The sequence below is a fragment of the Bison bison genome, unplaced genomic scaffold, assembly GCF_000754665.1.
Source record: "Bison bison bison isolate TAMUID 2011002044 unplaced genomic scaffold, Bison_UMD1.0 scf7180017864063, whole genome shotgun sequence".
NCBI classification, from domain to species: Eukaryota; Metazoa; Chordata; class Mammalia; order Artiodactyla; family Bovidae; genus Bison; species Bison bison.
This window is the reverse complement of record NW_011494635.1, coordinates 8,774,141-8,799,064: the sequence shown is the minus strand read 5'-3', so window position 1 is coordinate 8,799,064 and position 24,924 is coordinate 8,774,141. Positions and strand designations below refer to the sequence as shown.

At 42.0% G+C, this 24,924-nt stretch overlaps 1 protein-coding gene across 2 annotated transcripts in view; it reads left to right on the top strand.

Annotated features, from left to right (window-relative positions):
• SLC23A2 (solute carrier family 23 (ascorbic acid transporter), member 2) overlaps positions 1-24,716 on the top strand; it is a 142,046-nt gene extending 117,330 nt beyond the window's left edge. For both annotated transcript variants that reach the window (XM_010836433.1, XM_010836432.1), the window contains exons 9-16: positions 2,971-3,091; positions 3,749-3,905; positions 7,196-7,343; positions 8,466-8,571; positions 14,195-14,324; positions 15,395-15,532; positions 18,430-18,525; positions 20,354-24,716. In XM_010836433.1, coding sequence (XP_010834735.1) covers positions 2,971-3,091; positions 3,749-3,905; positions 7,196-7,343; positions 8,466-8,571; positions 14,195-14,324; positions 15,395-15,532; positions 18,430-18,525; positions 20,354-20,586 — 1,129 coding nt within the window. In that variant the 3' untranslated portion in view covers positions 20,587-24,716. The remainder of the gene's footprint in view (positions 1-2,970; positions 3,092-3,748; positions 3,906-7,195; positions 7,344-8,465; positions 8,572-14,194; positions 14,325-15,394; positions 15,533-18,429; positions 18,526-20,353) is intronic.
• The last annotated feature ends 208 nt before the right edge of the window (positions 24,717-24,924 follow it).

Below are 24,924 nucleotides of genomic sequence, written 5' to 3'. Positions count from 1 at the left end.
GTTTAAATAAGATGTGGTATGGTACAGCCACTAGATGGAATGCTGAGCAGCCACTAAGATGCTGATGGAGGTTGCCATCTCTTGAGGTCAGGCCTTAACTGGGGCTGCAGGGTAGTTGGGAAGCAGCATGTAAAATATGATTGATTCTTTTTGGGGCCAATTGATGACCTGTTTGTGCTCCAAGGGCAAGGATGACATCAGATAGTCCTGTTTCCCTTTCTAATCCCAGTGCCTGGGACCCAATAACATGCTCTAAAAGCCCTGGGATTCAGTAGACCAGAGTGCTGCATCCTTGTCATCCAATATGAGATGATGAGCAGTCTTCAAGATTTTGAGTCTTTCTTTTCACTTATCTGCCTTTTATAGTTTTTCTGCATTTTAGTATGTATTGCTTGCATAATATAGGTAAAGTTAAAACAAAGGTAGACAGATAAGCAGAATGTCACATGAGATGGAAATCCTGGTGTGGTGGACAGAACTGTGGGCTGAGCGTCAAGTCTCAGATCCTGTCTCTTCTGTGCTGGGCCAAGTCTTGTGAACTCTGACACAGCATCCAGTGCTGAGCCTCTGCTCTTACCTTTCTGCAATGGGGCTGCCTGCCCTACCTGTCCCACAGGTGTATTCAAGGATTAAAATTAAAACAGAAGAATCCTGCTCAGTTCACTTTTCAATTTCAGTTGCCAGATTTGAACCTGAAGTGTGGGTGTCCTTCCTTGGACTTTGTTATGTGTCCCCTTTCCCTTTTTAAACGTGCTTTGAAAAGTGGACACCGTAACTGTCAGATGTAACTGTCAGGTGACATGTCACCTGCACTAATAATAACAGTAATAACAGATACCAGGCTTTTTGGATCTTAGTATATAATTGGAAGTAAATCAGTAACGTTTTTTAAGATGTGAAAAATTTATGTTGATCTAAGTTTAAAATACATCTCTTTTCGTATCCTTCATTGTCATACTGGTTTTTGTTAAACATCACCATTCATGGGGGAGTTGGAATAACTCGGGCACCATGTATGTCTTCATCCTTGAACTGGTACTGATCTGATGACTTTGTGGTGGCACCAGGTCAGTGAAGTGCCTGCATAGGTGAGGAAATGGTAGAGTGGCAGCCAGCTGCAATCCACACCTCATTTGGAGTGTGACTGTGAAGCGGCACTTAACTGGCTGTCAATGGAACTGATAATTCCATTTCAGCAATTAGAACTGTTCCCAGGAACAGTTAAGCTTAACTTTGAGAATCCTCTCTTCCTGTCAACTCTAAGGTAATAAGAGAAAGAATGAGTCCCTACAGGTGATGAGACATATTATGGTATACCTTCGTTGTTTCAATATGGGAAGCTATCCCACACCTGCCATACATGGGGCACCAGACACGTGAGGATGTGTTGGGTTCTGCTCCAGGGGGTCACTGGATCACCTGCTTCCTGCAGCATTCAGCATAGCTGGATCAAGAGTATAGGACTTGTTACACGCAAACTTTTGAGTCAGCCCAAACATCCCTGCCCTCACAATGTGGCAGCATAGTTCAGAGCCCAGGCTGTAGAGCTAGACCCCTGGCCAACATAGCTGCATGATCTTGGACTGCTGGCTTTGTCTGTCTGTAAAGTAAATGATTATAGAAGCTACTGTGGAAGAGTAGGCTAATGGGCGGGAAGACCAGTGCATAATGTCTTGAGACAGAAATCTCTCAGGAATATTGTTTATATATGAATATATTTCATGGGCTTCCCGGGTAGCTCAGCTGGTAAAAAATCCACCTGCAATGCAGAAGACCGCAGTTCAGTTCCTGAATCAGGAAGTTCACCTGGAGAAGGGATAGCTAGCTACCCACTCCAGTATTCTTGGGCTTCCCTGGTGGCTCAGATGGTAAAGAATCTGCCTGCATTGCAGGAGACCTGGGTTCGATCTCTGAATTGGGAAGATCCCCTGGAGGAGAGCATGGCAACCCACTCCAATATTCATGCCTGGAGAATCCTTGTGGAGGGAGGAACAGGAACATGGCAGGCTACAGTCCATGGGGTCACAAAGAGTCAGACACAACTGAGCGACTAAGCACACATGCACATATATACGTATATATATATATAATTTTTAAAAATTTATTTTTGGCTGTGCTAGGTCTTTGTTGCTGCTTGGGCTTTTCTCTAGTTGTTGCAAGCAGGGGCTATTCTAGTTGCAATGTATGGGCTTCTTATTGAGGTGGTTTCTCTTGTTGCAGAGCACAGGCTTCAGTAGTTGAGGCTCCTGGGCTCTAGAGCACAGGCTCAGTAATTGCGGCACATGGGTTTAGTTGCGTTGTTGCGTGTGGGATCTTCTTGGATGAGGGATCGAACCCATGTCTCCTGCATTGACAGGCAGGGTCTTTATCACTGAGCCACGCTAGGGAAGCCCAGGAATATTATTATTAATATTGAATGCTATTGTATATAGCTTTCTTAAATATTTAAGTTTAGTTTTTTCTTTTTAAAAGTAATTTATGTTCCTTCCAAGTAAATCAACATACAGAAAAATGGGGACTAAACCAATCCTTGTGAGCATCCGGATCATGTCCTTCTTACCTGTTTGCGTTCATGCATGTGTATACACATGCACTCTTGTGTGGTAGTTGCTTGTTTTTTAGTTAATTCGTAGTTGTAATTTTACTACACAGTGTGTTGTATCTGGCATCTTGTCTTTTTCTCACATAGCGTGAACTTTTCCTATCAGTATGTACATTCTTCAGTTTTTCTTCATCTCCTAAGGGATATTTAGCTGAAGCATTTACATGACAATCTCATTTCCATATTTGGAAATGTTAAGATGTAAAAATGACATTTCCAAAAGACATTTCCCAAATAATAGAGGAATAGCAGCTTTCTAGAGAAATGAATTGAACACATGTGGTCAATTTTGTCATTGAAACTTTGAGTATTATTTTTAACATAGATGTAACAGCCTTTAACCTAGTTCATTTTCTTTCTCTCCTCAGGACTATTTTCCTAGTATTACTATTTTCTCAATATGCCAGAAATGTTAAATTTCCTCTCCCAATTTACAAATCCAAGAAAGGATGGACTGCATATAAGTTACAGCTTTTCAAAATGTTCCCTGTGAGTAATTACCTTTTTTTTTTTTTTTTTTGACACTATTGCATTTGGTTCATATGTAAAAAGTTTATAATGAGAAGAGGGGGTTAGGCATGTTGTCCTGAGGGACCATGTCTGTGTGATGATCTCAGACTTCTAATGACCATCATGGACCTAAATTTTAGAAGTGGTAGAAGTTTCCAGTCCTGGAGTCCTTTTCAGTTCAGTCACTCAGTTGTGTCTGACTCTTTGCAACCCCATGGACTGCAGCATGCCAGGCTTCCTTGTCCATCACCAACTCCCAGAGCTTGCTCAAACTCATGTCCATCAAGTTGGCAATGCCATCCAAGAGACCATGGAGTCTTTTTAACAGTATGTAAGAGGACATTGATTCTCCTTGGAACTGAGGGAGGTCTGACTCCACGTGGCCTTTTCAGGCCCATTGTCCATTATTCTTATTTTACTAGCCAGTTTCAAACTAAATAACTTTACTATATGAAACTACTGTCTCTAAATGTGATTCCATTCAAGGAATAGGTTTTACACAGATCCTTTATATGTTTTTTTCTGCAAAGTACTGATGGGCTCTGAGATATAATAATCCCACTGCAGGAAGGCATGTTTTGCTAGCAACCACCAGTTCTGTTGGCCTGACAGAGCTTTTTCCTTTGACCACTTCAGATCATCCTGGCCATCCTTGTATCCTGGCTACTCTGCTTCATCTTCACAGTGACAGATGTCTTCCCTCCTGACAGCACGAAGTATGGCTTCTATGCTCGAACTGATGCCAGGCAGGGTGTGCTTCTGGTAGCCCCGTGGTTTAAGGTCCCATACCCATGTAAGTATTCTGGTGGTCAAGAGTGGTCAGGAGCTCACACGGGTCCAGCCTAGAGGAGTTGGGAGTTGGCAGGAAGCTCTGCAACACCAAAGGTCTTCTTTGTTGCAGAGCATGCCCCGAAAGTCGTACCATTCTGGCCTTCAGAGGATTAGATTAGCAGAGAAGGGAGGCAGGAGGCTCTGTTTCCAGAGGACTGTAGAGACTAACCAGCTCTCTTCTCAGTTGTACTAGTTGATTCTTTTGGTTCCATTAGGACAAAATCTCAGGCTCAAGGAGCCTCTTGCCAGATTTGAGCTCTAATGGCCAGGATTTGAGGTCAGCTGCTTAGAAAGGCAAGTATAGAGCTGCACAGTACCCAAACCACCGAAATGAACAGACTTGAGTAGGAGGGGCCTGAAGATTAGTAGACTGCTCAAGCCTGGTGGAATTTGTATAATCTTTCAATAGGTAGCCATAATCATTCTTTTTTTTTTTTTTAATTTGGTCACAGCTGTCAGGTAAACTAATATTCACAAACAGACAATGGATCTTAAGTTATAATTTCATTGTTGGGTAACTCTTGGCCAGGTGGCAGGGGTGTATGAGCCCCAGCTGTGAGGTGTCACTTGGATTCATGTGTAGCATTTTCTGGACCCTAGCCCCAGAAGCGTTTTGTGTGAACCCAGTGATTATTACATACTTGTTGTAATGTGAAGACTGTTCCCAGCATTTAAGGTTTTTGTTAGAATAAGGCCTGAGCTTAGTCAGATTGTTTCAGTTTACACCCCTATCCAATTGTCACATTTTCATATTTTCTGACAATGAGGAAAAGCCAAAAATATTAAGATTGGGTCAAAGATAAATGTTCTAAGCATGTTAAACGATAGTGATTCTGGAAGTTGTTCGTCCTGGTCTTAACACATTTACAAACACTGTAAAAAGTTTAGTCTTTATAAAGCATTCTGAATCTCATCAGATTATATGGTTTAAGTGTGTATTTATGTATGCCTGTCCCCTCCATACAAGGTTCATAAACATACATGTAATCTGAGATAAAATGAGATTAAAAGTCTGTTGATGAGGGAGTCAGTTGAAGCCATGGGAAGGCAGGTAGCCCCCACAGCACGTATGGGTGGTCCTCTCTGCCTATACATGTGGCTCCCAAGATGAGCACAAATATTAATAGAAACACAGAGCGGGCTGTCCCAGAGAAGCAGCTGTGCGTGTGTTGAGAGATGAGACTTTGCTCAGGGACCATGGGGCCTGTGCACAGGGAGGCATAACCAAGTGGGCAGGTCCTTAACATTATGATTGCAGAGGGTGCTGTCTGGTTTCTTTTCACAACAGCCCTTGAGTGCTACCAGCTCCTCTATTGCCAGAGCTTCCCTAGATAAAGAGCTGTTCCCTGAGCCAGAAGGGTGTAGTCTTATGTACTTCCTAATCCAGAGATAAGTTTTCATGTATCTTAATCCAGAGACAAGTTTTTATATATCTAGACCAGTGGTTCTTAGTCTTTAGTATGCTAGGAATTACTTGGACTGGTTGTTAAAATACAGATTTCACATCCAAAATGTCAAAAGTGCCAGGCTGAGAAACCCTGCTATCAAGTAACAAACTAAAAGTTCTAGATGAAAAGAAAGATGAAGTAACAGGCTTAAATAGAAGGCTGGAGGCCAACAGGTTTAAATTTTAAATAAATAATCTGAAGGAAAAGGGGTCAAAAATTAAGATTATAAATTTTAAATGTTGAAGTAAATAGGATAAAGATTTTAAAAATCTTGCTGAGGATTTCAGGCAAAGTGTGGGGGATAAGAAAGCAATTAAAGTAAAAAGTCTGAGAAAATAAAAGGCAATTTCTGATAAATAATAAATGGCAAAATAAAATAAGACTCCCATCCCATAATCTAGACACATAAATGAAACCATATTGCTGCCTTAGTAAAGAAAACTGGATCAAAGGTTATTTAGAAAACACAAAATGTTGCTTGATAAAGAAATCATCTGCATGAGAAGAATCCATTCCAAACTAGTCCAGGGACGAGATGTTGACCAAACCAGTTGCTGGTGGGTCTGGACCTTGAATCCCTGAATATAAACTGCCTCAACATCCCCTGGTCAGCTCCCATGGGGCAAAGTGAGCTCCAGGAAGGAAAAGTTCTGTCCATACACACACACAAGGGATATTCTGTACATCTTACTTTATGTGTTATCTTTCCCCTCCTAAACTTGGGGTTGCTCCATCACCCAGGAGCCAGAGGCCAAGCCCCTCCAGGGGGTTGGTTAAGGCCTTCCAAGCCCACCTGCCCCAGGCCTCCTCTGGTGAGCAGCAGCCTATTTCTCCCCGGCTCTGTCCATCCACTGATTGCCCCTCCAGAACGCCTTCTCCGCTCTGTGTGCTGCTTTCCAGACTCTTCTTCAACAGAGACTGTGGCACTTCCTGACTTCCTAACTGGTACTGATTGCGACATCCAACCATTGCACTGTTGAAATCTTTTAGGTATATTGTTGGCCCCTGCACAAGACATTCTACACATTTCTCTTCATGTACTTTCTACTGAGTAGCTCTGTAATAACTAATGGTTCAGGGAAAGAAAGTCTAGGTACTTCACAAAGAAGTCTATTCATTTTAGCAGTGAAGGTTCCTCATGCTGTTTTTATTAAAGAAGATCAGTGGTTTTCAGTGTCCAAATAGATACACTTTTAAATCCGGATACTCAAAATGAATCTACCTGGGGTCTTTGCTTTGCTTTCTTAAAGGAAGCTCTTTAGTTTTCTGTAACATGATGTACTTTTAAAAAAGTGCTGGTATTATACTAGAAAAGGGTTGTCTATACTTTGTGCCATGCTCAACTGTTGGCATTTAAATTTACGTGATGACTTTTCACTGCTTTTCCATTTGATGCCTCCCTCTGGACAGGAGCACTGTTTTGTACCATGCTTTGCACAGCAGGGCTAAACATTCTCTGCATACAAATACCCATCCCAACACAGCAGGCTGTGTTAAATTCTAATTTAGCAGACACTGAGTGTGGCTTTGAAGCAAGAAAGAGGAGCACCCGCCTCTTCCAGTCAAACAATTTCTTTTAAATAAAGCAGATCAATCCTGATTATTACTGTTTTCATTCAACTCAGGAACTATTCCCAAGCATTTTGCACTGATGACTTATGTGTAAAAATAGTTACCATGAGCTTTAAAAATCTGAGTGGTTCTTAGAGAGTCCTGACATACTGAATGACTCAATATCCTGATAACTTTTGCCTGCCCCTCTAAGAAAGTTTATGAGGCTTTCATGCTTGTTTTTCTTCCTTAGTTCAGTGGGGACTGCCCACTGTCTCTGCAGCTGGTGTCATCGGCATGCTCAGTGCGGTTGTTGCCAGTATTATCGAGTCTATCGGGGACTACTATGCCTGTGCAAGGTTGTCCTGTGCCCCATCACCTCCCATCCATGCAATAAACAGGTGGGTTCCTGAGAAAATGAACTCTTCACTGGGCCCAGTGCCTTATACTTTGCTCTTTGGTTTGGACAGTCAAGAGTTTCAACATGAAGTAGCCAAGCATCAGGGCTCTTTATTGGCTGTTTGTTTTGAATAAGTAACTGCCCCTGTTTTGCTCTCATTTTCCACATCCAAATAATATAGAGCAGAATTCCCACCCTTCTTTCTCATGGTGACAATCGTATAAGACATTCTCTGTGAGATCTCGCCAGACCTTAAACTCAGCAAAACAAGTGCCAGACACTGCCATTGTTCTTTGCTTGGTTTGGGATCATGGATGTATTGTCCCCTTTGATTTCTTGTTTTCCCTACTGTTCATTTCACAGTTACAGTTCATATAGAGAGAGACAAGAGCAGAAATAAATGAAGTCTATAAAATCTAGAGGTTTATGAGCTGTGAAGTTTATATTCTCAGTAGATATAGTCTTCAGTTTCTCAATGCTGGGGTTAAATTGGGCTGTATAGAAGCTGTAAAGAAAATAAAGTAGCCCAGATCATCCCACCTTTCCCAGCCAGCTGCCACCCTTCCAGAAGGAATTGTGTGTGATGAGAACGAAAGGGCTGATATCTCTGCATCTTTTGCATTGCTTCTGTTGGTGTTTAGAGCCCTAGTTTTTCCATTTTTCTCTAATGGAGCTAGTGCATATGAATAAATTATTTATATATTGGTTCTTTTGAAAGTTCCAACATTTATAAAATTACAAAGCATTTTCTTTCTGATAAAACGGTATTAATAAGAAAGGAATCAAATCTATGGATGACCTATGTTGTCTTAGATTACCACAAATGATTATTTTCTGGCAAAAATATTTTAATTTGGAATAATTTTTAAACACTTGCATCTAATGTGTGATTCAGAGATGTGCTTCTGAAAGCACATCTTTCATTTCTCCATGAATGAGCATGGAGAACCCTGTTAAAATGTGCGTCTTCAGGCCTGGGATTCTGCATTGTTAACCCCTCCTGGGGAGAGTAGAGGCTACAGGTCTGTGGACCCTGCCTTTGGGTCATAACCATTTAGACTATTTCAGAGTGTTTCTCCCATTGAATTAATATTTTTCTTTACTCCATTCCTTTACATTTTAGGGGGATTTTCGTGGAGGGTCTCTCCTGTGTTCTCGATGGCATTTTTGGAACTGGGAATGGCTCTACTTCATCCAGTCCCAACATTGGAGTTTTGGGAATTACTAAGGTACAGATATTTTTATAATTAAATGGTTGGGCCTCTAAATGTTGATCCGTTTTGTTGATTGGTCTGGCCACTGTGAGTTCCGAAATGATGGCCTCCAATTCTGAGATTATCTTCTTCCCCATCTCTTTTTGATTCATTGATGAGTTTTTGGAATGCTGATAGAGGTCTCTTTCCCCTTGACTGGCCTGGGTAGGCAGGCATTCAGGTGCTATTTCTTCATGCATTCTACAAATTTTTGTTAAGCACTGACCCTTTGTGAGGCCACTATTCTAGGATACATCAGTGAATGAAAAAGAAAAATATTTCCATCATTTATGGAGTTTACATTCTGTCAGAGGAAGACAAGCAATAAATAGTAAGCATAATAAGTATGACAGAAATATGGGGCAAAATGGGGGGATCAGAGGGGTAAGTTAGGGTGATCAGGCTAAGCCTCACTGAGAAGGTGACCTTGAGCAAAGGCCTGACAGAACTGAGGGAGGGAACTGTGCAGGTACCTAGGGAAGGGGCTTTCAGACAGGGGGCAGAGTGCTATCACAGAACCACCCTGGTATGCTGCAGCTCAGCAAGGAGGCCAGTGGGGCAGGAGCAGAGATGGGAGTGGGGGTCATTGGGTAAGAGCAGATGAGGTTCTTGAGGTAACTGAGGACCAGGTCATGTAGGCCTTAAAGGCTGCCAAAGCCTAAGTGGAAGTAGTCAGGGAGAGAGTCCCGCAGGGTGTGAGTCCATCTGGTTTTGTTTTGGGTGTTTTTTTTTTAGAATTACTATGGCTGCTATGATGAAAGTAGACGACTGGGGTCTGGGAAGAGGGTGGAAACAGGAGACCAGTTAGGAGATGGCACTAATTCTAGATTAGAAATTGCATTCTATCTCTGTGCTTAGTTGCTCAGTCTTGTCTGACTCTTTGCGACCCCTTAGACTGCAGCCCGCCAGTCTCCTCTGTCCATGGGAATACTCCAGGCAAAAATACTGGAGTGGGTTGCCATGCCCTCCTCCAGGGGATATTCCGAACCTAGGGATCAAACCCAGGCAGGTTGCAGGCAGATTCTTTACTGTGTGAGCCATCAGGGAAGCCCAAGAATACTGGAGCGGGTAGCCTATCCCTTCTCCAGGGAAACTTCCCGACCCAGGAATTGAACCAGGGTCTCCTGCATTGCAAGCAGATTCTTTACCAGCTGAGCTACCAGGGAAGCCCCAGAAATTGCTTTACCCATTACAAATAAATCAATCTTACAGTAAAGAATTAATGAAGTTTTCAAACTGTAGCAGCATCACTCTCTTTCAGATGAAATCTGTTGTGGAGTTAGTGAACACAACAAGCCATAGCAAGTCACTCAGGTTGAAGCGGTACCTGGTCTGAAGTCCTCCCCACTTGTCTTTCCCCCTAACCCCACTCCAAGCATACATACCATAATCTAGCTTCAGGAACAAGGAGGCTGCTTCTCGGCCTTTCAGATTTACTAGGAAATAAATTTTATATCCCAGTTGCTTTGGGCCAATACTTGCTGTTAGCCCAGGGTGTTGAGGAATGCAGCTCGGCCCTGGCCATTGTATGCTGCGCAGCTAGACACGGTTAGAACTGGTTCAGCATCATCCAAGATGGACTGCATGGGTCAGAGGTCTCCCTCTCCTCAACCTTGTATCTTGAGAACTTGGGGGTGAGTTGGAGCATTCTGGAATCATTTGACCTCTTTAAAATTAGAAATCTTCCTCCAGCTCTTTGCACTATTCTATAACCAGGAAAAAGAAACCAGATACTTGGTTTGGGTAATTTTAACTGCAAATCCAGGTCAGAGGGAGTAGAGCATACATTGTACAAGCCTGACTTGCTGGTTGGTTTTTCTGTAAATTGGCCAGGCCATCACAGAGCTCAACCTTAGGTGTGCCAGTGGCCACGCTGGCTGCCTGTCTCTCCTTGTGCATGACATGTGAGGGCTGCCTGATGGGCATTTCCTTCCAGGATCCCTGGGTCCTATTGCTGCAGATACTGAGCACACAGAGCTAAGGAGAGGGTCAAATGGGCACCAAATGGGGTGTAAGCCATTAACTCTCTAGCAAGTTTGCTGCCATGAACCTGTAGACCTGTAACTAATCCAAAATAACATAATGGTAAAATTATTATAGATGGAGGGACTCTTGGGGAAACAGTTTAATAAGCCAGCTCTCTTTCTGCACCTCTTTAAAATGCATCACAGATAATTTAACTAGAGTCACTATAGGGAGTAAGTAGTGCTGTCATTAGGGTTCCTTCTAAAACATTACTGAGATGGTTTGAGAAATAATTACCTTTATTATAATTTAGATGGTGCTGGCTTATTCTGAAAAGGCACCCTGCCAGCATTTTTTAATTGAGCCAATTGATCTTCTCTCTGAATTCCTTTGGAGCCACTTCCCCTAGCAGAGGCCTTATCAATTTGAGGGAGTTGGCTCCATTACTCTTACTCACAAGGGGCTATAATTGAGACATCTATACAAATGCCTTGGGGTTGGGAAGTAGGACTAGCACCAGAAACTTCTCTGTGGCCTAAACCATGTGGCTAATGGGAGATCCCTGCCCAGGAAAAAGGAAGCAAAAGTTTTAAGGCTGTATCCTGCCTTTTATCCAGCTGAAGGGCTTGGAACAGTTGCTTTTCTGATAAGAACTCATATGTGAAATCTAGCAGTTCTAGATCTAGGTCTATGTTGTACAGTATGGTAGTCAGTAGCCACATGTGGCTGGTGGATGCCAAAGGAAAGCACAGATACAGAACATTTCCATCATTGTGTGAAATTCTTTCAGACAGCATTAGTCTGGACCATTGTACCAGTCTTCCAGAACATATAGAAAGAGGGTGATCTGTGGCTCTTTCTGAGGATCTGTCTCCATTTCCTGGCAACTCTACTATTTACTGTCCTTTATCCAGTTATGGCATTCCATGTACAGACATGGACATTCTGACTCCTTGGTTAGAGGTGAGGCTGCCTACCCTGCTGTGTGTTCTGAAGTTCTGCACGTTGGATGGGTTGGATTCCATGCGCAGGACTGCTGTGTTGAGAGTGTTCCACTGTCTGTCCCACAGAAAAGGGCAGCATGACATGGTAGGGAGGTGGGTGCTTTGGATTCAGCCCTGGCTCTGTCATATTCTTCTGACATGACCATGGGCAAGTTACATCTCCTCTCTGAATTTCTTGCAGAATTTTGGAATTACTTCATGTAAAGCATTTAGCATGTGCTTAGATAAGCAAACTAGAGATATTGTTATATAATATTTAGACCTAAGTTTATTTCTAGGAAGAGTAAACACCATCTTCTTGGCCATACTATCTTTTTTGATGGTATCCAAAAGGAGATCATTTCTCCTCTGCAGCATACCACCCTGTTGAACACTTTTGGAAAGTCAGAAATGCAGTGTCAATTTTTCAGTGGCCCTGGAGGCAGAGCTGCAACTCAAGAAGGAGATCAGAAGGGAGCCTAGGAAGTGGTTCCAGGGAGAGTGCAGTGAGAAAGATGTGAAGGCTTCACATAAGCACCAGGAGGGCAGGGATTTTAGGGCTGTGTCTCTGGTGTTTAGAATAGAAATGTATAACAGGCACTTGGTTAATGTTTGTTGAACAAAAGAGTGACTAACTTGCTGCTTTTTTTGGACAGCGTCTAAGGGAGATCAGCCCTCCATGCATGGTTTTCATACAAGATTTATTGTTTCAGCATCCTTAGGGCCAGCCCAGTCCTCCCCACTGCACATCTAACAAGACTGACTCTTGTTAGATGGATCCCTCTGTCTGGTTGCTCTTTGTCTTACTCATCCCTCAAGACCATCTCTAGGGAATCCTCCCCAACTTCTCAGAGTTTTTTCTTCCCACTGGACAACCCACAACCTAATAATTGCAGCAGTATCATTATTTGATCATAAGCTTATGATTTACTTGTATTTGTATCCATCACCTCCCCCTCACTCTGAAGTGCTGGTCCTTGAAAATGTTTGCTGAAAATGCTTGCTTTTTGTAAATGAAAGGCTTCCTTATCATGTAATATAGCCAAGCGTAAGTCATTTTTGCTCCATTGCCAATTTGCATGACCCTTTTTGCTGCATCCCTGCACTTAGTGGTGGTATAATGGGATGAGCTGTAAATTGGAATAATGGAAGCTAGGCTCCAGCATCAGCTGTGACTGATTCTAGCTGGGTAGCTTAGTAAAAGATTTGCTTCTTACTCTGAACTTGACACTTGGGCTCATTGAGAAGCTCTTGCAAGGTCTAGCCCAGCAATCATCCAGGAGAATGGTGCAGCAGTGGAAATGTTCTGTACTTGCACTATCCCCTGAGGGAGCCCCCAGCCGCTTATTCCTACTGAACACTTGAAATGTAGCTAGTACATCTGAGTCCGGTTTTACATTTCATTTCATTTTAATTATTTAAATAGCCATTTCCTATTCATTGTAACTCCCACATAAAGCATTGTGGACACTATTCCATTTCTGGAAGCTCTTTAATCCAGTTTATGTCCTCAGGATGTTCTCTTGGGAGAGGCAGCACAGAGTAGAGACCAATAGTGCAGGATTCTTGAGCCCAGTGCCAGCTCTGTCTCTTGTTACCTGAGTGACAGTGAACTAGATGGACGCTTCTAGAAGGCAGAGATCAAACTTAACCAATAAAGTTGAGTCCACATGGGAAATGCTGTGTGTGATGCTGCAGAAGTCCAGTGTTGGGAGAATCGAGCCTTGGAATGAAAGAAGGCTTTGCAGGGGAGGTAGCTTTAGGGTAGTATCAGTACTTTGATATGTGTCAGAACTGGCCAGGAGGGGGATGAGCACCAGAAGACTTAGGCAGGGACCTGATCTCCTAAATCATGATATTAAAGAGGTTACTCCGTTACAATGGAGAGGACAGGTGGGCAGAAGAAAGGCCAGAGGAAGCAAGTTCAGGTGGGAGGCTATCAAATAACCTAATGCTTGCCAGATGTTGTTCAGACTATTTTACATGGAGCTTATAAATCCTCAAAGCAGAAGCACGCTGTTCATTGTCATGGAGATGAGGATCCTGCCACCCAGAGAGGCTAATGCCCATCATATGGTTAGAGATGGAGCAGAGATAGGAGTCAGGCCTCTCAGCTCTAGAATCCTGCACACGGTGGTCTCTAGGCTGTGCCACCTCTCATGATTAATATGCTGGGAGGAGAAGTTCCAGAACTGTTTTGTCTCATCTGCCGGAACCCAGAAGAAAAGCAGGGGTCAAGTGTACTTTTCGCATTTTGGATTTGAGACACTACCAGATCATCCTGGCTGGTGGCTGTAGGCATTAAGAAACCCAAGACCACAGCTCAGGAGTGAGTGCAGAGTGAGGTGACATTGCCCAGGGCTCAGAGACCCATAGGTCAAGCCCTGGAGTCCCCATAGTCAAATCCAGCAGGAACCAGATGGGACGGGAACAAGGAAAGGTGGTGAGAATCTTTTTACCCTGGATGTGTTTTCAGTAGTTATGTATTGATATCAATCCTCATTGTAAAGTTAGACCCTCTTAACTAAAAGTTTTAAGGGTAACCTAGATTTTGTCTGTGGGTTTTGGTCACATTTGCCTGCTAGGACCTGAGTGTGCTCTTGGAGGACCTCAAGGTGAATGCCTGTCTCTGCCCTCTGTGTGTCCTGCAGGTTGGCAGTCGTCGCGTGATACAGTACGGCGCAGCCCTCATGCTTGCGTTGGGGATGATCGGAAAGTTCAGTGCGCTCTTCGCCTCCCTTCCAGATCCTGTGCTTGGTGCCCTCTTCTGTACTCTCTTTGGTAAAATTCCATTTCTTTGATAGTTGGCTTTCTTCTCAAGCTCCTTTTCTTTCTTCACATTGCTAAGGAATTCCTTCAGTGAGACTGAAGATAATGATAAATTTCTATTTTAAAATACAAAAGGATATACCTTATAAACATATAAATGCATATCACTTTCTGAGTTGAATTGATATTAAAGGTAGAATAACTGAGCTAGGAAAAATCAGATTAAATTTTAGTCTCTAGTTGCCATTTTTTTAAGGTTCTTATCATGCTTTATTGAAACCATACTGCCTTGAATATCCTCTGCAGATATCTTTGGATATCACATTTTTTTAATGTGGTATAGAAGCTGTTTCTTTTCTTGTATCTGAATTATTCCATTACAAATTTAGTTGCAGATAAGACCTTCAGGAGCAACGTTCTTTTCTTTTCTCTTTCGTTTGCCCATACTGTACAGCATGTGGGATCTCCCATGCAGGTACTAACTAGGCTGAACCCTGCTTGGTTTCTGAGATCAGATGAAATAGGGCATGTTCAGGATGGTATGGCCATAGACAAGTGTGTGGGATCTTAGTTCCCAGTTCTCTGACCAGGAATGGAACCCACACCCCCTGCATTGTAAGCATGGTCTTAACTACTGGACCACCAAGGAGGTCCCTAGTTGCCATTTCTAATTGATTTGAGCTCAGATATCGTCTCCCTGTAGGCCATTTAAAACTGTCCGTTTTTACAGAAGGGAGTCAATTTGATCTCTGTGCCATTCACGTTAGTAATCAGGGACCTGATATTCAGGCCCATATCCTGATGTAATTGAAATGTTTGAATTGAGTTTTTAAGGGGAACCATTGTCTTTAGTTTTCTGCCTGGTCTAAAGAAAGTGTAATGTTTATACCTCTGAATAAACCCAGATAGTGCCTGAGTCAGGTGGTCACTTTCTGGTTCCGTCCTGACACTACACAGGTCTCCCAACTTGTTTCTGATGGGACAGAGAAAGGCCATTGTGGGGAGTCTGCCCTGGACAGCATACTTGTCATCCATGCCATAGGTGAGGTAATGGAACTTGTGGTCTGATGTTTTCTCTCTAGGAATGATCACAGCTGTTGGACTCTCTAACTTGCAGTTCATTGATTTAAATTCTTCCCGGAACCTCTTTGTGCTTGGATTTTCAATCTTCTTTGGGCTCGTCCTTCCAAGTTACCTCAGACAGAACCCTCTCGTCACAGGTAGGAGAAACAGGCCTTGAATCTTGTGGCAAAATTGGAACCACAAACACCAGTTCATGGAACTTCAGGAATCATTTCAGTGAATGTTCATCTGTGTATTCATTGCAGTCCACTTGGCCGAAGTTTAACTTGAATCCCTTTGCAACACTCCCCACTTGAGTTGGCACATGCATGTAACTGATGTGCGTGGCAGTCTCCTTTTTTCCTTCTTCCTCTCCCTGCTTCCATCTGTTCATTTTTTGAAAAAAAGCCAAACAAATCAGGACCCTACCCTTTGGGAGAATGCCTCTGTAAAACGTTTTGATTTTTCAGACTAAGGCTATATTAAAATTTAGAATTTCTTGAAACTTAACTTCATATACATGTTTTTCTGTTGGAATTACAACTATTTTGAGTTCAAGATCAACCTTCTTAAAAAAATTTTTATTGAAATATAGTTGCTTTACAATATTGCATACATTTTCTATTGTACAGCAAAGTGAATCATTATACAAATATACATACCCCCCTCTTTTATGGATTTCCTTCCCATTTAGGTCACCACAGAGCACTGAGTAGAATTCTCTGTGCTATACAGTAGGCACTCATTAGTTACCTGTTTTATATGTAGTAGTGTGTGTATGTTTAATTCCTTTTTTAAAAAGTTCTTTGTGATGTGGCGTATTTTTAAAGTCTTTATTGAACTTGGTGACAACATTACTTCTGTTTTATGTTTTGACTTTTTGGCCACAAAGCATGTCGGATCTTAGCTCCTTGACCAGGGTTCAAACCTGCAACCCCTGCATTGGAGGACAAAGTCTTAACCACTGGACCACCAGGGAAGTCCCTAATTCCTTTTTATGTTAATACCCAAATATCATAAAGAATGAACAAAGGAAGAACATCTTAAGAAACAACTTTTGCTGCTGACATTTTATGCAGAATTGGGGATCATTTTATATATGTGTGTATTTTTTTTTTAGCTGATGTTCACATAACATAAAATTAATCATGTTAAAGTGAGCAGTTCAGTGGTATTTTAGTACATTTACAATGTTGTATAATCACCATCTCTCTCTGGTTTCCAAAACATTCTCATCAGCCCAAAATAAAATTTCATACCCATTAAATAGTTAACCCCCATCATTTCCCTTCCTGTCAGCTCCTGGCAACCACCAGTCTGCTTTCTATTTCTATATATTTACCTATTCTGGATGTTTCATAAATGGAATCCTACATTATGTGACTTTTTATGTCTGGCTTTCGCTTGTCAGAATGTTTTCAATTTATCCATATATAAGTATTTCATTTCTTTTTATGGCTAGATAATATTCCATTGTATGTGTATACCATAATCTGTTTATCCATTTTTCACTGATGCACATTTGAGTTGTTTCTACTTTTGGACTAGTGTAAATAGTACTGTTACGGACATTGATGTGCAAGTACAGGCAGTTCTCACTCATGGTAGTTATGTTCTATAAAATCCCCGTGAATATAGACCTAGCAAATCCTGAACCATAGCTCTTGGGAGAACACAGTCAATAGCACTAGATCTCATGCCTGAATGACATTCATCTCACATATTTTCTCCATTAGGCACATCATGGCCATCTTGCAATGGGGCTGTTTTAAATAGCGAGATCACCAATGAAGAAGCACAAAAATGCAAAAAAAAAAAAAAAAAGTGTTATTATACAGACTGCTAAAAGAATATTGTTTACGGTCTGAGAGCTGAAACCAGAAGGCAGAGCATTACCTTGTTTAACCTCAGCTGGGAACATGTGTGTTGGGTGACTCAAAATTTTCACTGCTTTGTACATGTCTGTGAATGACTAAAAGCACCACGAGTATTCATTTTGGGTTTACAAATAAATTTTAGTGTGTAGGCAATTCACAAACAGCAGAATCTGCCTGGTAATGAGGACTGTTTGAGTACCTGTTTTTAATTCTTTTGGGTGTATGGCTAGGAATAGAATTGTTGGGCCATTCTGTGTAACTGTTTGAGGAATACCTGTTTTCCATAGCAGGTGAGCTATGGGACATTGCTCACAACATTCCCATCAGGTGTGATGAACACAGTGATTTCTCTTTCTCCACATTCTCACCAAACATGTTATTTTTCTGTTGGAGATCATTATATTTTTAAATATAAAAAGTGTGTGAATTTCTATTTTAATGTATCTCATTCATATAATGACATCTTTAGAAATAAATTTGCTCTAAATTAAAAGCAGCTAAGCACTAATTAGTAACCCAGAATTTTGAAGCCCTTCATTTGATTGCTGATCTCACGAATATTTTTGTCATCTTGTTATTCACTTTGTAAACTTTTCAACCTTACAGTAGCCATCTTTTATATTGTTTTTTTTTTTTTTTTTTTAATAATCTGCAAGCAGCACTCCCCCACACCCCTGAAGGCTTCATAGTTTATTATAGAATGAACTTCATTCTATGAGATTTGGGGTGGGGACTGTGCTGGGTCTTAGTTGTGGTACACAGGATCTTTCATCGAGCAGAGTGCAGGTTCTCTAGTTGTGGTACACAGGCTTAGTTGCTCTGAGGCATGTGGGGTCTTAGTTCCCTAACTAGGGACCGAACCCTCGTCCCCTGCATTGGAATTCTTAACCACTGGACCACTGAGGAAGTCCCCTCTGTTAGATTTACTTTCTGTGAATCATTGTTAGAAATTTTCCTTATGGCGATAACTTGATTATTGTTGAAAGTAGTTTAAATAATTTATTTACTATTATTGTCATAGTAGTTTAAGGCATTACTGGCGAAAATTTATACATGCGCAATAGAAATTTACACTTTCATGCACTGCATTGATTGGCAGTTAGGGTCCACCCCAGTGTTCCTTTTTAAGTCAAGGACAAGTCTATTCTGTCTGTGACCTGTTGCTATGTTGTTTTTAGGGATAACAGGAATCGATCAAGTGTTGAATGTTCTTCTCACAACTGCTATGTTTGTAGGAGGCTGTGTGGCTTTTATTTTGGATAACACCATCCCAGGTATGTGGCATATATCAAACATGCTTATTATATATGTGACTTACCTTTTTGCCAAATAAATATGGGAAGCAGGAAGCATGAATCAGTTCAAAGCCATCACTGATTACACTTTTCTAAAGTGGTTAAGATGATACCTTGAGCCACCTTTCATGAATCACTTTTTTGCTAGTAAACTTAGTTTTTTTCCTTCTTGCTGAGTTATTTCTAAGAGAAAACAGGTGAATTCTTTGTATATGGTGATATGGCAGCAGGATGCCTTGAGCATGCTCCAGCTACCTGCCCTCCTGCTCAGCCTTGCCTGGAGCCCTGCAATTTGGCTTTCATTGACTTGTTCACATACTTCTGAGCCAGCTGCTACCAGCGGACAGCACTCCTCCTCCTTTTATGCCAAGTGCTGGGTGACAGACTTAAGGTGCGATGTGGGGCCTGCCTTGTGGCTTCCTAGAGAAGGCTACTTTATATTGTTGTGAAATGCCGCCATGGACACACTGGTAGATTCATCCTGTCAAGGAAGGGTGATGTTTATTTTTGAGCTTAAAGGTTCTGTTGAGATTTTGCCCTTAATCTACCTCCAAAAGCCTCAATCAAGAACAGGTCACTGGGGAAATGAGAGATGAACACATCGGGCAGAAGGAATCACACACATGAGTAGGTGGAAGGTGTTAAATTTGTGGGAGGTCAGTAATATCCTCTTTCTTTCCTAAGTCAGCACTTAATAGAAAGAGAGACGAAGGAGTCAGGCAGAGTTTCATTACTGAAATGCCCATGGGAGAGTATAGCTTATATATGCGAAAATAATGAGAAGTTCTTAAGCCCTGCACCATAGGATAGACCTCATCACCCAGGCTCAGGCAGAGAACTATATTGTTAGGGCTCCCATGGAGCTAAAAGCAGGTACCAGTGCTATCTGCACTGTAAAGACTTTTGGAAAGGAGCCCAGGAATACTGAGCCATGAAGATCCAGATCTTTCTTGTTGACTCATCTGTCAGGGTGCAGAATTGCCAAGAGTGTTACACCAGTGGAAGTTCATCCTCATAGGACCACAAGTGGGGAATTTGTGACAAATGCACCCCACCCCCCAGTAAAATGGAGCAAAGCAATATAAAAAATGGTATGTCTACATAAAGAAAGCTGAGTGCCGAAGAATTGATGCTTTTGAACTGTGGTGTTGGAGAAGACTCTTGAGAGTCCCTTGGACATCAAGGAGATCCAACCAGTCCATCCTAAAGGAAATCAGTCCTGAATGTTCATTGGATGGACTGAAGCCGAAACTCCAATACTTTGGCCACCTGATGTGAAGAACTGACTCATTTGAAAAGACCCTGATGCTGGGAAAGATTGAAAGCGGGAGAAGGGGATGACAGAGGATGAGATGGTTGGATGGCATCACCGACTCAACAGACATGAGTTTGAGTCATCTCCAGGAGTTGGTGATGGACAGGGAGGCCTGGCATGCTGCAGTCCATGGGGTTTCAAAGGGTTGGACATGACAGAGTGACTGAACGGAACTGAACTGAACTGATGTCTAGATGAGGGGGGTCGTGGGTGTGCAGTGACCGACTAGTGAAGTCATTGTGAAATGTAATAAGGATTCTGATCCTATTTTGCAAGATCAAATCTGTGTTTTAGAAATATTTGTTTTGAGTGGTTAGTGATTCTTAGATTTCTGGCTTAAGCATCAACTACTACTTCCTCAAGTGCTCTTTTCTGTCATCCTATTCCATTCAATCTACAGGACAACAGAAGCAGAGAATCTCAATTCTTGGTAGAACTGTTTAACTAAACATTCCATTGTTCTGTTTTTGTTTTGCTGTGTGTGTTCCACAGGTACTCCAGAGGAAAGAGGAATCAGAAAATGGAAGAAGGGCGTGGGCAAAGGGAGCAAGTCTCTGGATGGCATGGAATCCTATGATTTGCCATTTGGCATGAACATTATTAAAAAATACAGATGTTTCAGCTACTTACCCATCAGCCCAACCTTTGCAGGCTACACATGGAAAGGCCTCGGGAAGAGCGCTAGTAGCCGGAGTTCAGATGAAGACTCGCAGGCCACAGTATAGCCGTAGCTCATCCTGTGGCCTGGCCACAGTGAGGCATGAACCTATAGTTCCTTGCTGAGTAACAAGCAGTAACATATATGTTTGTAGATCTGCATTTACATTCTCCACCCCAGAGCTAAGACAGATTACAGGTAGCTTTTTCTTGTGGGTTGTGATCATGTCTAATACGATGTCTCATCTATCTTTTTATTTAAGCCCTTGAGAACATCCGTTGATAGTCATGGTCACTGAATTTGAAGTTCCTGCTCTCCTGTGGGAGTGGATGCTTGAAGTCTACAGTGACTCCTTGTTTGCAGTCCCCTTCTAACACCCTGTGCTAGCTTACTTACAGGGCACCTCCAGGGCTTTCTGTCCTTGAAAGCACCAGGACCTGTACCTATAGAGACCTCCTCTGGTCAGGAGGTACCAATATCCTTGCATTGTCACAACTGACTGGTCAAGTGTGATTTTATGATGCCTGATACTGTGTGTAGGTGGCTGCTGGCCAGTTGAAAACAGTGAGATGCTTTACACTGTGCCCAGATCTGTGCATGGGTAAAGCCTGTACAGATAGAATGGAAATTGGGGGATTGGACAGGAAGGGAAAGTACCTTGAAATCAGTATCTGATTCTCAAGTACACTTTCTTGGTGCCACCCTGGCCCAAGCTAGGCCAACCCATCTCTTATTGGTCTCCTTTTTACTAGTAGCTGAGACACTCTATTTGGTATTCATCACTCCTGGCTGGTGTGACGGGTATAGAGTGCTGCACAAAGGCACCAAGCAGATATTTATGAGGATCTTGGCTCTGCTGACACATGGATGTCAGTTATCGTTGTGTGTATTTGTAATTACAAGATTTTATTCCTATTTAATGTTACTGATTATGGATTTTTTAAATCAGTGTTTTTCCATGTGACCCTCTTACCTTACATCCCTATTACTTGTCCCTTATCTCCTATCCCCCATTAAGAAAGGAACCAGCATTTGTTAAAGCTATGGACACCAACAGGGAAGTTTGTTGTCATGGCTCTAGAAGGCCAGTAACCATTTTTGTGGTTGTGTTTTGTATTGCTTGATACCATGAAAGTGTAAATACATAATGCTTAATCTGTTTATCAAACTGACTGCTGGACCAGAGCCCAGAAACCATGAGTAAAGTTATACGTTGATTTGTTTTCTGAAGAAGGGAAGCCAGGGCAGGTGACAAAACAGCTGCCGTATTGAATGGTTCCACATCCTGGTAAATTAATCACTGCAGTTAAGTTGCCATTCACATCTGGCAGTTAAGGCTTAAGGAGACTCTGTGGGTTGTCATGTTGAATGTCCACTGGATTTTTATTTTCCAGAGGGGAAGACTAGATCCCCTGACCAAATGCTTCCTTTCTTGTTGAAGGGGTAAGAAAAGCAGCTAGCAGTCCCCCTCTCTTAAATTCTTATTAATAACATTATTTCTGACAAAAATGACTTACTGAATTTGGTTTGAAATTTTCAGTCAAAAGAAAAGCCTGAGTGACCTTGTTTCATGAGATAGTACTTCTTGAGTGTTTATTTACCCGATTGTTTACAGGCAGTGGGCACATGGCTCTTGGCAGCCTTGAATCCACATGGTGAATTTCTGGCCCCCACAACTGGCCTTGACTCCTATAAAGTTTGGGGCTTTAAGGCCTATTCTGGCAAGAACACTCCAGAGCTACTGCATTGTTTTGCCAAAGCCTTATTGCAAATTAAGTAAAGAAAGACTCTAAATTTAAATTTGTATGGGTTTTTTTTGGGGGGGAGCATATTTAGAAGCACACTGGTTAATGATTTTCATCCTGTTGACTTGGTGAGTCCTGAAGACTGACAGCCCTAGTTGTCACCTTAATTGCCTAGTTTATTCTGTTTGTATTTTGCTTAGCATCTCCAATTTCTCTCCTCTGAACAGTGGGGAAAACTGTTAAACATCCCAGAGATTTGCAGTATTCTTGCTCTCTAGATGAGCAGAATGACCAAATACCCAAATGAAAGCCTCTGAACCATTGGTAATTCAGGAACAAGTTCCCTTCAGCTTAACTTGACCCAGGCATCTTCTCTCCCAATGGGTAACACTCAGGACGTGTGCAAGTCTTCAAAATGTGCAAAGAAGCCCTGTGCCCACACCTCCTATTGGAAAAAGAGGGTTTTCCCCCTTCTCGTTCCATTGGGGCCAGCTTAGATTCTCTGTCCATGATGGGGGGTGAAGGCATAGGAGGTTAGAAAATGTCCTCTTGCTTGCAGACACACTGCAGAATGAGTCTGTAGTTGAAAACTATATTCATCTGCTTCTTGGTTTGAGCACATACCTGAAAAGGAGGTTTTGGGGGATACTGTGCCTGTGCACCTGCCATGTGCGTTATTGGGGCCACATACACCCCATGCTTTGGCCAGTTGAACGTTGTAGGATGTTTTGAATGTGAATGTCCTTGGACATAGCATTCATTCTCCAATTCCCACTTGAACACCTACCCCCGCATTTTCCCATTTATATTGGTGATCATGATGTGAAAAGTAGAAACTGACAAATAGGACAAAAGACGCTGCAGTATCACTGGTTGGGGGGCAAGGGAGAAGCCACACTGGTTTTGATAACATATCTAACATGGATCATAGAAAAATGGGAAATGGCTCCAGTCTTTGTAGGCAATTTTCATTCTTATTCTCGCAAATTTCACATAGATTTACTGATACAGAATATTTCTTAAGAGGGCTTCAGTGTTAGATTGTAGTAAGTTTCTTGTGATTGATCAAGGCAAGGGTCCTGATGGTTTCTCGTTTTCATGGTAACAAATTCATACACAGAATTTACTTCATACTGTAGAATACTGACTTTCATAATGATAACCTGGTTTATGCATGAATATTGCAGTATTTCCATATAGTAAAATAATATTTCTACCCAGGATAATAGTCACAGTTTTCCAGGGAGGGAATGTAATTTTCATGACAATGTCATGTGATGATAGAATTTCTCCATTGATGAATCTCTAGTATGTGTTTATACTTTATTTACCCACGCATATATTTTATGACCATGAGCTAAGTTGTTATTTCTTTAATTCATGTCCCTGCTGAAATATTAGTACTAGCAACTTGGACTTGAAGTTGACAACTATAATCTTCCATAACAATCAATGCCACAAGAGTGGTCAGGCCAGATAGGAGATGAATAAGGAACTGAGGCAGAAGCCTCATCCCAGAACCTGTCTGATGCACAGAAAGGCAGCATCCTGCATACTCACCCCCACAGCTTGGGGTGGACACACAGCTGCGGGCAGCATGCCTGGCATGGCTGTTGCTGCCTGCTGGTTTGCTCACCCGGCTGTGCCCCCTGAATGCCCTGGCAGCCTGAGCTCTCACAGGGCCCACTTCTCCAGGGAGCTACCCCTTGGTCTTAGGAAAACACTTGGGGCCTCATATGTTACTTGTATTGTGCTCTGTCCCCTTACGATTTTGACACAGAGAATAGGACCTCCTCTACCCTCCATTCCTCCTGCAGTCACAAGTGGAGTAGTGCAAGACAGTTGCCCATTTTTTGCCAGTCCTCAGCTTCTGCCCTTGGACCCTTGAAGCATGTTAACACTGAAGATCCCTTTTCAGCTGCCTCTCACACATTCCTGTCCTTTTAGTCTATTCTTGACCTCCTTGTCCTCACCCTACACTGGTGACATCCAGCCTCCTTAGAATTGCTCTGTGTGTTTCCTGGCACTTAGGACACCCTCCCCAGTGGTGCCATCTTACTGACGGTCAAGTTAAAACACTTTTTGTTCATTCATAGCAACCTTTGTCATGTTGTCAGTTTCTGACTGTTCTTAAAACAGTAGGGATGCCTATATTTTCCTTAAGTTTTTGTGACTGACTTTGGCTATATACCTTTCTGGGATTTTGTTTGGTTTTTATTTTTATTTTGCATATTGAGGGTATTTGGGGTGGGGTTGTTTTTTATGTCTAATTCTTTTATGGCGTTTTTAAAAAGAATTTTCATATTGTTTTTCTAACATACCTTCATTAAACGTTTAAGTATTTTAATATGTAATATTTGGACCAGATGTTGTGAATAATAGTAGAGATAAAGCTATTTTATTCTGTATTTTTAAAACTGTTCCGTACAAATAAAAGCTCTCCTGGACGCAATTCTGCTGTTCATGTACTTTGGCTGGTCTTTAAGAAACTTGTCATTAATTAAAAGTCATCACCTAGGAGAGGGAAATCAACTAATAAAAATTTCAGTTCAGTAGGTTCTAATACATTAAAACTCAAAGGAGGATAGCAGTTGCTGAAGTATCATTGGCCCCCATGGCTAGAGAACATTTGTCTCCTTGGGAGAATACCTAACAGGGAA